This window comes from Gopherus flavomarginatus, chromosome 3, assembly GCF_025201925.1.
Source record: "Gopherus flavomarginatus isolate rGopFla2 chromosome 3, rGopFla2.mat.asm, whole genome shotgun sequence".
NCBI lineage: Eukaryota > Metazoa > Chordata > Testudines > Testudinidae > Gopherus > Gopherus flavomarginatus.
In genome coordinates this window covers 277209830-277224364 of record NC_066619.1, presented here as the reverse complement: position 1 = coordinate 277224364, position 14535 = coordinate 277209830, and the positions used below count along the sequence as shown (strand labels likewise).

General features: G+C 40.3%; 1 protein-coding gene across 3 annotated transcripts in view; it reads left to right on the top strand.

The window, feature by feature from the left end:
- CTNNA2 (catenin alpha 2) overlaps positions 1-14535 on the top strand; it is an 828797-nt gene that overhangs the window by 774598 nt on the left and 39664 nt on the right. For all 3 annotated transcript variants that reach the window (XM_050943344.1, XM_050943345.1, XM_050943346.1), the window contains 4 exons: positions 2653-2766; positions 7054-7235; positions 9745-9850; positions 13445-13579. In XM_050943344.1, the coding sequence (XP_050799301.1) occupies positions 2653-2766; positions 7054-7235; positions 9745-9850; positions 13445-13579 (537 nt within the window). The remainder of the gene's footprint in view (positions 1-2652; positions 2767-7053; positions 7236-9744; positions 9851-13444; positions 13580-14535) is intronic.

Sequence of the window (14535 nt, the reverse complement as noted above, 5' to 3'; positions counted from 1 at the left end):
AAATTAGATGTTTTTCCCTCTTTTGAGTACTGTGGTTTGTAAGACAGCAAATATCAAAATTAAAGAAACGGCTGTGTTTTCTTTCAGAATGCTTTCTTAGGCCTAAGCCACTTAAATGCCGAGCTTCCTGAGTATGCCTTACCTCTTTCACAGACTTCCTCCTGTTCCCTAAATTGATGTCATTTGTCCACATTGTTTTGATTGTTCTCCCAGGCTGTTCTCTCAGGGCTAGATTATCACAGCCCTTTCTTGGCTGCATAGGATAGTTACAAGACCCCCTTACTACCCTGCTCAGATTGCAACTTTGGCTGTGGGTGGTAGAGGAGAGACTACTTGCCCAGTATTGTCCACCTGTGAGCAACTGGGAGTAGAGGGAGCTAAGAGGAGCAGGAATGAGGAGAAGCTCTGGCTCCGCCCTCTTTTTGACAACTACAATAGCTGGCTGAGTGCATGGTGCATATGAAATAAATTGATTCATGAAAAAGCACTTAGAGCAAGGGTTGAGCTGATGAAGAGCTGGACTCTGAGGTACAAGTCCTTCTCTGGTTTGCTCCTGGACTGGCTCTGCTACACACTGTCCCTTATTGAGGGCAGGTTTTAATGTCACGGTCTAGCTGTCAGGCAGATGAGAGATGACTGTAGCACATATAATGGAGATATTAACAGAACCATACAGTGAGATGTTATAATGATGGGTAGCAGTCAACAATTTCCCCAGTAGTAGAAAAGAAAAGAATTTATATTTTTCAACTCCATTTTATCTTCTGTCTAACCTGTTACATGCACTAATTGTATCTGCATCCCTTTAGTGATTCTGCTGAAGTTTCATTTCCACACTGTCATATTGTGTTATTTCTTCCTGCAGAGCTCAGCATCAAAACCCATATTTAATTCACACTCTATAAGTCAAGCGAAGATGGCCCCGTTTCACTCTTCTTGTCATGTGCACATAACCATATAGGAAGCACAATCACAATCAACCTGTGCAAGTCCTTGCCAGAGGGTGTTGTGAAGGCCAAGACTATAACAGGGTTCAAAAAAGAACTAGATAAGTTCATGGAGGAAAGCTCCACCAATGACTATTAGCCGGGATGGGCAGGGATGGTGTCCCTAGCCTGTTTGCCAGATGCTGGGAATGAGCAACAGGGGATGGATCACTTGATAATTACCTGTTCTGTTCATTCCCTCTGCGGCACCTGGCATAGGCCACTGTCAGAAGACAGGAGACTGGGCTAGATGGACCTTTGGTCTGACCCAGTATGGCCGTTCTTATATTCTTAACTGACAATGATTAGCACCTCTGCTGGCAGTTGCAACAAGGCCCACAAGTATTGAATATATTAATGTGGACACTTTCTGCCATAGAGATGGTACCTACAGGTTAAAAGATGAGTAGAGCCCTGCAGATCTGCAGATATCTGCTTTATATGTTTCTGGATAGCGGATGGATGCTGATCCAAATTCTATATCTAGAGCCCAGCAAATCTGCAGATATCCACTTTACATCAGCAAATCATGTTTGTGCCTCATGGATACAAATTTTATATCCATGCAGGGCTCTAAAGATGAGCCACATTTATAGGGCAGTGAGGGGAAGATTTCACCTGTTATTTCTCTGTTCTCTATTGTTCTGTATTGTTATTATAATTATTTATTTGGCTAGGGTAGCTCCTAGCAATATTCTTAACTGTTCAATATTATCCAATATATTGTTACATATTGGTATTGTTAAAATATTAATAATGTATTGACATATTTTTATTTAATCATTGTGTCCCCCCCCCAAACTATAACACAAGAGCACCCATCCAGTGCAAAACAATTGTAAAACTGCACTAATAAATAAATATATCCACTAGATCAAACAACCTAGTGACAACATAAATAGAACAAAAACTAACTGGTTTCCCCCACGCGACCCCCAACAGAGCTCGCACCACCACTGCCCAGCCCTGTCCAACACCCAGTTCTCTTGGGCAAGGGAGAAAAGGTGTATTTCACAGCATGCCATGAAAGCTAACAATCTTCCACTTAATGGGCCTGAGGAAGAAGTAAGTTACAAAGGCCTGGGACTATGCAGAGTGTTTAGTTTCCATCACCACCAAGATGACATTTTTCAAAACGTTATACCTGCTTTAAAAATAATTGACCAGATCATCTACATTTCCTTTGAGGGGCAGCCCTGCATTTGCTTTGAGGACTTCTCTTTTTCTACCAGTCTGTTGGGTACTTACTTTCTCTCTTGAAGATTATGCAGGGTGTTCTGGCACTCTAATAGTATTAGTCTCCCCTTATAGACCAATTAGCATTATTTTGAAATATTGCATTTTGGCAGTGAATACATCCAAAAGATATGCGTTCATGAGACCGCATTCATCATGTTAACTGAGTTAAGAGAAATCACAGGAAGGCGATGATGAATGTCATTGGTGAAAGAAGCCAGAGTTGGAACAACTTAATTCTGAGGACAATTAAATTTCAGGTCCTGACTGCCTGGGCAGCCAAGTTAATTTAAAAGAAAAAAAGAAACAGTGTTTCCTAGGCAGGTAGCTGATGAAATAAGAACTTACTGTACACTGGAGTTTGTCTGTATCTTTTGTAAGCCCATCATCACTCCCTCCTCCTCCTCTCTATTTCTCTCTCTTTTTCTAGACCCCTGAAGAGTTAGAGGATGATTCAGACTTTGAACAAGAAGATTATGATGTTCGCAGCCGAACGAGTGTTCAGACTGAGGATGACCAGCTTATTGCTGGGCAGAGTGCAAGAGTGAGTATAAAATCCCTGTACCTCGTCAACTCTGTATACAGCTCCAAATGAAAAGTATGCCTCTGAAAGCTAATTGGGCGATTTAAAATTTTTGGATTCACTTCAGCGAGGAGGCTGGCAGTTTTGGTTTTCAGGCATAGATATTTATTTAGGTCTTTTCACTTGCAGTACATTTGGACCAAGTGTATTATATGATTTTGTCAGGGTTATGTGACGTCTTGTATCAGTTATTTGCTCAAGCTAGAACTATAGCAAAAGGCCTTGCACAATTGGAATGTACTGTAGCTGAGAGTATTCAGGAAATGTAAAACAAACAAACAAACCTTAAGGGCATAATGTGCAGTATCTGAAGATACCTTACATTTGTCGTGTTTCTCAGTGTGCTGACGTGTCTAGGAAAGCTGTTTAAGGTGCTGAGTAGTCTCTGTAATATAATTGTAATTGAAGACATTTGTTACTGAGTCAATGTAATTTTATCAGAGTAATTATATCATGATAAACTGGAGACATTGTGATTTGTGATCTTAGCTTATGCATGGTGATTGCAAATGAAGCGGACAAATGCTTCAGGGGTCAGAGATGCTGGAGAAATGAAGTTGGTTGACCCTCAGGATTATTCCATTCTCTGATTAGTGTTTACCTTTTGCTAAGTAGGCTGCTCAGTTCAGATACAAAATCAAGTGAATACTGTTTTGTTAACACACCACATGAACATGTGTTTGACTGGAGAGAGTTTAAAATCCTCCCTTTTTTTAACCTGGTACAGAAGCAGTGGAGAGAGATTGTAGAAAACTGGAAAATATCTGTTTTATTTTTATTACTAGTGTGCATGCCTCTATATATTTGCTGATGGTGGGTGGGTTACTCGTCAGATGGATAAAAAGAGAGCTCTCAGGGGAACCAAACTGTAAACACAATAGCTTGGATTGGGAGCATCCCAAAAAACACGAAAACACCATAGCCGGGTTAACTAAAGCAACTTATAGGTCCCAACCCTGCTTAGCTGTTTCCCAAGGCTTAGAATCTGGAGAGCAAAAGATGTGGAAAGGAAGGGGGAAGCTCTCAGCTGCTGCAGGCTGACACAGACTGAAGGAAGAGCAGGGTCTGCAGCAAGCAGGCTGTAATTTGCTCTCCAGCAGAACAGAGGCACTGAGGTTATGTCATGTCTACCTTGAAGGGAATGCCAAAGGTAGGTAAAATAGTGCGCACACAGAGCTCTTTGTTGTTTTATATCCATGTCTCAGTGCTGTGAACCTTTTGGCAATTAAATCTTACTTTAAAAAAAATATATTGCTTCTGTGTCTCCGCCTGCTATTGCCGACCACCAGGTCCTGGGCGAAAACATTTGCAGGTGCCAAACCTGTTAGGCTTGATAGGTATTGTGGTTGGTAACCAGGAAGATTGGATCCCAGAAACCCTGTCAAAGAGTGATCAGATCACAAGGTCCCCTCCAAGGAGAAGTAGAGGAGCAGGCCCGTCACTTGAAAGGGGAACACTGGCAAAGGGTCTCAGAAGAGGCAGCCTGCCCAGGAACCATGGCAGATATATCGGAGAGGTTTTTGTTGTTTAAAGAGTGTGACATAATATTTAATACATGCAGGAAGACTGAGTGCTGAAATAAACTAAAGTGTAAAAAGTTTCCTGGTGCTCTTTAGTTCATTCAGATTCTGTCTTTATTTCTTTCATGGCTAAACCTGGGGCAGTGGGATTATGCTGCTCTTTCAGTATTACAATTAGAATTTAAAAAAATAGATTTAGAGGAGGAGAAAAAGGGACAGTCACAGCATCCTTATTAAGGGCCTAATCCAGCTAGCAGCCATAATCTCAAATCCTATTATGGTTATTATTGTTGTTGTCAATTGTGATAGGTGCTGGACAAAACTATAACAGACAGTCACTGCCCCAAAGGGCTTACAGTCTAAGTATAAGACAAGAACCAATGGGTGGATACAGCAGCATCAGAAGGAAGACAGGGTGAAAATGAGATGATTATGATCAGTGTGATAAGCCACAAAAGCCACTGTGTTGAGTGACCCCTTGAGCTGAAGCTACTCAGCGAGAAGCTCCGGAGGGTCCTGAGATGTGGGGGTCCACTGGTGCCTGAATGGTGGCCTCGTCCCCCAACTCTGCCTCTTTCCCTGGGGACCCATCCCCACGCCCCTGAGGCTCTGCCCTCTTTCTGCCTCTTCCCCGAGGCCCTGTTCGCTCCTATCTGCCCCCTCCACCCCCATCACTCACCCTTAAGGCAGGATAATAGTGATGGGGTAATGGCCCCCTGGACCCTCCTGTTCCAGCACCACTGTACTCAGCCTCTTGGAGGATCATGCCGTACAGGACTCCTTGTTGGAGAAAAGCTAGGTTTTTAGTTAGAGGCTATAGTAGATTTGTATAATATGCCTACTTTGTGAACGCTATTAGCATTCCAGTGGAAAAGCTTGCTGTCAGTCTTTGATGGGAGATAAAACTTGAATATACAAGCTGCATTTGCTGCTGGGTATGGCTCCTTAGAAATGCATCAGCAGCTGAAACAGAGTCATTAAGGCATACTGGAGGAGCACCGAAAAGCTCAGGTTAGACTGTCCACAAAGACAGGAACCAAACACAAGTAATACAGATTGGCCTTCTTAGCTTTCTGATCATACCGAACTTTATTTTCACATCCCATTAGTTACAATGAATTAATCAGTTCTAGAGTGTTGGGGGTGGGGGAGAAGAGAGAGTTTAACTTACACTGCATTTCTCTGTGGAAAGACTAATGTGTTAACATTTGAAACCGCTGAGTTACATTGATAAGGCCTAATTAAAACTCATGTGTTGAATTTTAATTTGATTAACTTGCAAATTTCTCATTTTCTGATCTACTGTTTATAGATAACCTTTTTTAATTCCAGTTTTGGAAAAGGTCAATTATGAATTTTTAAAAAGCCAAGAGCATTTTAAGAATATGTAGAGAAAGACTTCAGCTGATTGAAAGTGACATAAACAAGAAAAAATGTAATGACACTTAAATGTGTCACACCCCATTAAATGCATAATGCGGTCTTCAGAACCCTGAAGCCAAATAGTATCTCTTCTTGAGAATCGTTGTTGGAAGTGTCCATTTGATCTTCAAAAGTAACTTTCATAATTTTGCCATTTTTTGGTAATTTTCCTTTTCCTTTGTTGATAGTCAAGGCAAATTAGAATCAACCTATTTAGTGCCATTTTGCATATCATCCAAGAACCAATTAAACCACTAAATGTTATTGAAAGGTATGTTCATTCAGTTCATTTTAAACATATTCCCTTGCATGCCATAGCTTATTTCAACCTCAAGTTAAGTAGAAAGCCAGGATGCTTCTGATTGACAGTGAGATATGAGAGAGGTGGAGGTGTTTGAAACTTAGCCAAACTACGGGGCTGCCCGGTAGTGTGTATTTCCTTCATTTTTGATCTGTCTAAAGTTTCAGATATAATTAAAAAAATCCTGTCTTTTAGTTGGATTGTAGTGGCTTCTGCTCACTGTCTTCAGTCTTCAGTGTCATAGATGTACAGTCTTTAAACTTGCAAAGATTTTATAAGGGCTAGAAAAGTCCCTTGTTTTACAAGAATATGCTGTAGTTACTCTTGAAATAGCTGATACAGTGAAAACAAAATTTGGACCATTTTATTAAATGTATAGACTTTAATTTAAAAATGTTTAATAGTGTGAATGCTCTGACAGTGAAATCAGTACTAAAGACAACTCTAATAGGCAACCCCTGTTTTAAGAGACCATTCTGAAGCACACCTGTGAAGTTTCCGGTTCAATTTTGCTTGTCATGTGGTTATGCTATAACTTATACTAAACAATCTGGTCCACTTAAGACAACTGAACTCATTTATGTCAGATTTCACTGTAGCCAGGGCCACATCCTGTGCTCGCATAAATCAGTGTAATCCTACTGAAGTGAGTAGAGCTATGTTGATTTACACCAGGTGAGGGTCTGGCACTATACATTGTAAGCTTTGATTGCTTTCTGCTATTCTGTATGGAGTCCCTGTGAGTTTTTTTTTGTTCACCGTGAAATTATAGCAGTGATCCTTTTCTGAAGAAACTATCTGTACCATTTGGCTTTATAGCTTTCAGAATTAAAATCCTATCCTAAAATGTGCTGAGTGCCAACTGTGACGGATTTAGCACCCCCAACTCCCTCTGAAGATACTGGAAGTTGTGGGTGCTCAGCACCTTGCCAGATTAGACCCTTAGAAACTAAAACGGTTTCTAGCTTCCTTTTTTCATGGGCAACTACTCTACATTTTGTCCAGGCTATCATGGCTCAACTGCCCCAGGAGGAGAAGGCTAAGATTGCGGAGCAGGTAGAGATATTCCACCAAGAAAAGAGCAAACTGGATGCTGAGGTGGCCAAATGGGATGACAGTGGTAATGACATCATTGTGTTGGCAAAGCAGATGTGCATGATTATGATGGAAATGACAGACTTTACAAGGTAAGCACAAAATAATTTGTACTGAGTGCTTCCTCTTGAACCCTGCATCGTTTCTTTATTATGGCGTTTAAGGAACATTGAGTGTATTTACTATGTTTAGGTAATGTGTCTACAGCAATTCTAATATTGCTGGTTCTGTAATCACTGCCTTGTATATTTGCCTTTTAACACGAAGGAGATCTTCAGTATTGTTTAAACACTGTTCAGCATTAAGACGCTGATTCAGCAAAGCACTTAAGCACAAGAGCAATTCCATCCCGATGCAGCAAAGCCCCTCACCACATGCTTAGCTTTAATCATATGAGTTGGCCCAATGAAATCAGTCACAGAGGTGTTTTACTTCCTACCAACGAGCCAGAACATCAAACAAATAGTTTTATACTTGAGACTCTTTAGTGACTTCTTGGTTTGGGGGCGAGGAGACAGAAAGCCAACTTACTGACATGCCCAAATAGTTCCTTTCACCTGGTCGTTTTCAACAGTTCACCATTTAAGATTAAATGTGTATTTTTTTGTTAGTTATTTGTGCATCTTTAATTTCAACAGAAGTAGTGCAGCAAGGATAATGTGTGACTTGATAGGCCCTCAAATGACCTTTTATTTAGCAAGAGTCAAAATGCACAAGACTTGCTGAACTTTCAACATTTAATTGCAATGAATGTCAATCAAGAATAATGGCAAAAAATTCACTGAACTCATTCTCGTGACTGAATTTCTTTAAACAAACAACCCTTGATTTAATCCAGAAGTAACTTTCATCAGGGCTTGTCAATAACAATGACTTTTTTCCTGGCTTTAATATTTTGTTCTAATTAAAGTGCATCAAAAGGCTATTAATTAATATTATCATTTAAACAGAATCAATTTTGTTTATATCCAACCACATTGTTAATCAGACCAGAGGGACCATTTTACAAGAGATTAAATGCACCCTCCTAAAGTTTGTTATCTATGCAGTGCTACAATCCCTGATATCTTGGGGAGTGAATGACAAAAAAAATCCTCTCCAAAGCTCGTGATTTGGATATGTTTTGCCACACTTCTGCAAGGCAAAAAGCAAACAACCAAGCAAACAAAAAGCCCAAACACACTGAGGCCTTATTCTTCCTTCCTGTATTCTATAAAGAAAAAATCATTTCCTTAGGCAGAAGAATCATGTAAGGATCTTTCTCTAGAGAGCTGAGTTTCTCTTCTCTAGCCCCCCTGCCCATCTTTCATAGGAAAGGAGTGAAAAATCACCCTATACCCTTCATGAGAGGGACATAAAAAAAATCTCTCTTTGGTCTAGATCTCTCACCTCTCTTTCCTGAAGCAGAATGAAAATTTCCCCATACCTTGCCATCAGTTCTGGGGAGGGAGAGGTGATGATCTAATAACTTCTTCAAGGGACCAGAATACAAAGGTTTCTCTGCAACGCGCTGCATACATTTTAATACCTTAATCTTCAAACTGAAAGTTTGGTAATGGGATGTTTCTAACATCGAAAGATGAGAAATAATGTGAAAATGAGAGTAAAATCATTGTCATGTTTGGAGTAAATTAAAAGAAAGTCTAAGTGGACCTTAGTGCCTCTGTTTACACCAGATTCAATAAAGCCTCCTTCAACATCTTCCACTAAAAAACAAACAAACCCTTTGCATCTCCTTTGCCTATAGTGACTTCAGTGGTGTTAAAATGGAATAACTCCCAAATGTCTGGAGTGTGTTACAGTCAGATGTGCTGATCTCCTGATATAAGTGACATAAAAGCATACATAGGTGGTCACTGTTAAGGTGACTGGGACTCAGGACCAGTATACAATTCCTGGTTCTACCTCTGGTTTCCTGGGTGACCTAGGGCAAGTCACTTCCCTTTCTGTACTTCAGTTTCACCATGTGTAAAATGGGAATAATGATGTGGACCTCCTTCATAAAGCACTTTGGGATGTGCGGGTGAAAATCACTATAAAAGAATTAGGTGATATCATTATTTATAAGAACTTGTGTCTTTTACATCGTCTTACAAATATCCAGAGAGACAGATTAGTAGTAAAGTTTTTTTATAAAAATCAAGCAGGATTTAAGCACAACTGAATTATGCCTCAGGTAGTTTAGCAGCTTTATGACAGAAATCTAAGAGAAGAGATTTCCTAATGTGACATTTCTGCACTAGACTTGGCAGACTTGGTGTTAAGCACTGGTCTGGGAATAACAGAATTTTTAAAAAGTTTTGTATTCCTGCAGGGACATTTTCCTAATGAGCACTTAAAAATGCACATACTATTAAACATAGTTCATGTGCTTGAAGGCACCATCAAATTAAACTGCTAGCGAGGCATTTTGTATGTGAAAGGAAATATAGCAGACCCGTTCCTTTATCAAGCTATCATATAATTAGTAGTTAAGTCCAAGGTGAAGTTGCAGTAAATTAGGAAGGCATTCATAAAATAAATAATCATACACTGAGTTAGGACACTGCAACTGTGTCATGATTTAATTAGATTGTAGTATAACCATATTATTCTTTCCAGAGGTAAAGGACCATTAAAGAATACATCTGATGTCATTAATGCTGCCAAGAAGATTGCAGAAGCAGGCTCGAGAATGGACAAATTGGCACGAGCTGTAGCTGATCAGGTAATGATCCAAACAAATAAATATATAATATGAATCAGTCAATCAGTAGCATTTTGTATGGACAGTACAAATTATCCCAGTGGTTTAAGGACCCTCTAGAGAAAGTCTCTACTAGTGCTGTGATCTAGTGGCTGAAGACAGACTGTTTGTTCAGCACCAGTCAGTTTGGTAAGATCGTTGTCAGTTGAATGAAGCCGACACTGCAGCCCTTTAATTCACTGGTTCAGAAATCAAACCACCTAAGTAATAATAGCATCAGCTACCACAGCTAAAAACACCAAGGTGAGCTGAGATACTCCAGCCTCCTCACTGTTTTCCTTACTTAAAAGGGGATTACGCACATCCTTCTGTGTTTGATGCATGTACCTTTCACACTATGGGAAATCTGTAAACTAGTCTAAGAACCCCAGAAAACCCCAGAAGGTACAACCATCCCATGTCTTCATCTGGGACAAACAAATGTTGGCTACCGATGATGATTGCCGTAGAATGTTGATGGCTAAAAGCAATAAAAAGGTCACACTCTGTGTTGCTTCAGTAGGTCAAGCTCATTGCATGTGCCAGGGCTCCTTGCATTTCTCTATCCCCACCCCAGTTCCCTGTGCACCTCCCTCCCACCCCCTCTATTTCAGGGATCCCATGCAACCCCACCCCCACCCCTTCCGCATGCCAGGGATTCTGTGTGCTCCCTGTTCTCCTTTTTGCCACATTCCAGGAGCTCAGTTTTCACTCCACGTCTCTATCCCTCATTCCACTGTCCCCAGTTCTCCCTCAATGCTAGGGAATCAGTGTGCCCCCTCATTCACTCTTTCCTCACTATACCCCCCCTTATCCAACATGGCAGTGGCTCCATGCGCCTCCCCATCCACCAAATGGCAGGGGTTCTGTGTCCCCCATGTCCAACCCCCTAACATTGTCCCCTATTTTCCAGCCATGCCATGGCACTGTGTGTGCCCCCATTGCTCATGGCCCCCATTCACTTCATACCGGGACCCACATTTTAGGGGCTCTGTGTGTGCCCCCCTTCCCACACCATTATCTTTACTTTTCTGCCTGTCTGGGAGATAAGTCATTAGGATGTTAACTTTTGAAACTGTATTGGGCCGATGGGCGAAGCTGAGATGGGAAGTATTGTTATGTTGGCCGCCAGAAACCAGTTCTTTGCTTTATTGACAATTATAGAGGTGGTCGACACTGCTGTGCCTGCTAACTGGAAGCAGAGGCCTTCGTGAGTTGTCCATTAGCCCCTTCCAGTTTTCCAAATTTCACCAAAACCAATGAATTCTGTCCACCTAGACAATGCCCTGAAAATTTGCAGTGGATGAGCTGTGGCATTCAAAAATGATTCCATTACAGACAGACAGAAAGACAGAGAAATGCCCCCAAGAGAAGAATGACCTGGAGCATCCACTACCATGGAAAACCCATAGGAGGGAGTTGTAGATAAAGAGGATATCCTTGCAGATACCCTCCCTAGTCACCCCCCTCCAAACCTGCAGCTGTGACATCTAGCCATCCTTCTCTTCCCCTTAAAATGAGAGAAAGTCTGCTGATCGCGGGAATTCCAGCGTATCAATGGAGCATGGGAATGGCATTAGTTTCATCCTGCAAGATACTCTGGGCCAGAGTAGCACACAGAGATACAGCTTTTTCTTATAATCCCCAAAAGTTTGGCAATGTGAACTGTTCCACCCAATTGGCCCATTTCCCCCTCTTGAGCCCACTCCTGTTGGGTACATCCTAGGAAGGAGAAATCCATCCCTGTGTTAATGTAATTCACAGTGTTGAAAGAGCTATAAACATGCTCGTTAATGATCTTGCAGTTTGCACTCTGGTGTTGTGAGAGATGGGAGAGTTTAAAGAAATAAACGTCAGGTACATAACACATGCAGCTTGTTTAGAGAATATTGGTTTCAGTCATGTCTTTGATCTACATTCCTTCAGAAGGATGTAAAATACAAAGTTTAAGGTTTGGGGTTTTTTTAAATCAATATGAGACTTAAATGTCTCTTTTAATCCCTTGGCCGTGGTGATATTTTACAGAACTTTTGAGACATACATGGAGTATAACCTTTTATTGACTGTCGCATTTTTAATTACTGTTCCAATGAGAGAGAGCTTACATCTTAATTTGATTCAAGGTACTTGTATGTAAAGCTTTGTCAGCTCTCTAGAGGTATCATTTTAAAGTTCATTTCTTTCAGCTCATAGGCCTCAAGAGTAGGATAAATATTACTGTATTAAATTGTCACAGGTAGGAAAAAAAAAAGTCTCTCAGGAATTCGCTCTTGAAAGATATTGCAGCTGTGTGAGAAAAAGAAGTTATGGCATTATCATAAGTACAGAACAGATTAAGCGGCCTAATGCCCTAGCAGCCCCAAAGAACCCCCAGCTCTTTTTTGTTTGTTAGACTTAAAGACAGAGGAGCAAGCAAAGTGATTGCTCTCAGAGTTAGGGGCCGCAATGTGTGTATGGAACCAGTGCTGTTGTTATACATCTAAGAGCACTGTAACCATTTTTCCCTTGTGCCTTATTTGTCTTTGCTATTATAACCATTCAAACAGACATTGTGGGGCCACTGGGCTGTGAGTGCTTAATCTGATCATGTTTAGTTTAGGTGCCATATGGTGGTTTTACTCTCCAAAATGGAAGATTGAATGTAGCATTTTGATGACCTAAAGAAGCTAGTTCCAAAGACTCTGAATATTTGATCTCCATAGTCAAACAATATTGAAAGGTGGACTTTGTTGTGTAGCTCTGGCAAGTGTTTATTGGAGACATGCTCTTAGGAAGGGGATCTTTTAACTCTGTTTCATTTGTGTGAATTATACAGGCCTGTGCTCAGGAGGCAAGTCTAGAAATATTAACTACGGGTGCTGTTTATTATGCTGTTGATTATTGTTGGGGATGCTGCAGTACCATTGAAATAAGAGTTTATTTCCATGGACTATAAATGAGTTGTGCTTGGGCCATGTCTGGTTATATTGATTATGAAACCTTCACAGATTCTATTTAGTTTGACCCAGTGTAATTTTTACCTGCACACTTTTGTCATGAGGACTATGTCAAAATGGTACAGTACTTTAGATGGCCTACCAGTAGTAGTGAGAAGTATTGCTTAGAAAGACAAGGAGACTAGATTATTTCATTTCCTTCTTCTTAATGGCCGCAAGCCTCAAAGCATCTTTTATAATATGTCATGTATATTACTATAAACAATTTCCTTCCAGTATAGATGGACTAGTATATTATGCATCAGTAGACTCCTATGTTTATTACAAACTGAATGAAAAACTAATCTCTGTAGATGTTTTCTTAGGACATTTTCTTTAAGTTCATCAGGTAAGTGCCAAAAAGAAATTATTTTTGTAAAGCACCCATGCTTTTTTCACATTTTATTTCATGAGTCTCAAGCCATAGATGAGGTACAGAATAGCTTTCAGCTCTCATCAAATTCCTCACTAAAGGGTTAAGTGATATGGATGAATCTAATATGGTGCCCATACTGCTGCTATTTCCTTGGATTGCCTTTGTATAATGAACATATAAACTGAGCTAGATCTAATCAATTTTGCTTCTTTTCCCCCCTTGTAGTGCCCTGATTCAGCCTGCAAGCAGGATCTGTTAGCCTATCTACAGCGCATTGCCCTCTATTGCCACCAGCTCAATATCTGCAGCAAGGTGAAGGCAGAAGTGCAGAATCTTGGAGGAGAACTTATTGTATCAGGGGTAAGCTGGTGTTTGTATTTAGCAGTTTACGTATCCCACAGTTGCACTTGCCAGGGAGCATTTTCGGTGACAAGAATGTAAAAGACAAAAAAAATAGTGATTCATAAGCAGGCTTCTTAAAATGTTATCTCCATTATTCCAGACCTTCCAATAACTTGTGTAGAGCAATTTGATTTTCCAATTACCCTTTGTTTATACTAACCTTGTAAAATCTTCATTCTTCCAAAAGAAAGGTAATTTCATACTCTAGGAACTCATTGGCAAGCCATGAATATTATAATTATTTGGAGCTTTTGTTTATTTGCTTATTGTAAATCTACTTTCCTTTGTTAGTATTGGTAATTTCCCTCCTCTGAACAGGAGCCAGCGCTGCTCTGTATGGAGTGCATATTGTTAAGATGGTAATATCCAACAGGATTTCATTCACTCAGGTTCCAATGCATACTAGGTTTAGCAAAAACTCTGGAAGACCAGCAAAATATTTTACTTTTTGTGTGCTGTTTCCAAATACAGTTGCCAAACCTAAAAATTACGTATTCTAATTCCTTCCATTTGCTTGTTTCAGTAATTTTTTTTAATGAAAATGCAAATGTTTTATCCACAATCACCAGGTATTTTTTGTCCAAATTAGAAATGTGTAGAGATAGGCAGAACATAAATTGTTTTTGCTACATTTTAAAAGATGTTTTCTTCCCTTCACCTCACCTGGAGCCATCTGCCTCTGTGAGACCAGTGGCAAAAAGTACTAGCATTCGCTACTCTTCATGGGTTTGTTTGTTTTTTTCTTTATGCTACTCACTGTAGGTTTGGCCCAACCACACTTTGGTCACTGTCCAGACTGCATATAGACTATGTGTATACTGTATTCCCTCTTGTATATACCAGTGTTTACTATATTCCCTGAACCCCGCTGTGCTTTCAAGATGACAGGGATTTGTGAAAACTGAGGCACTTTA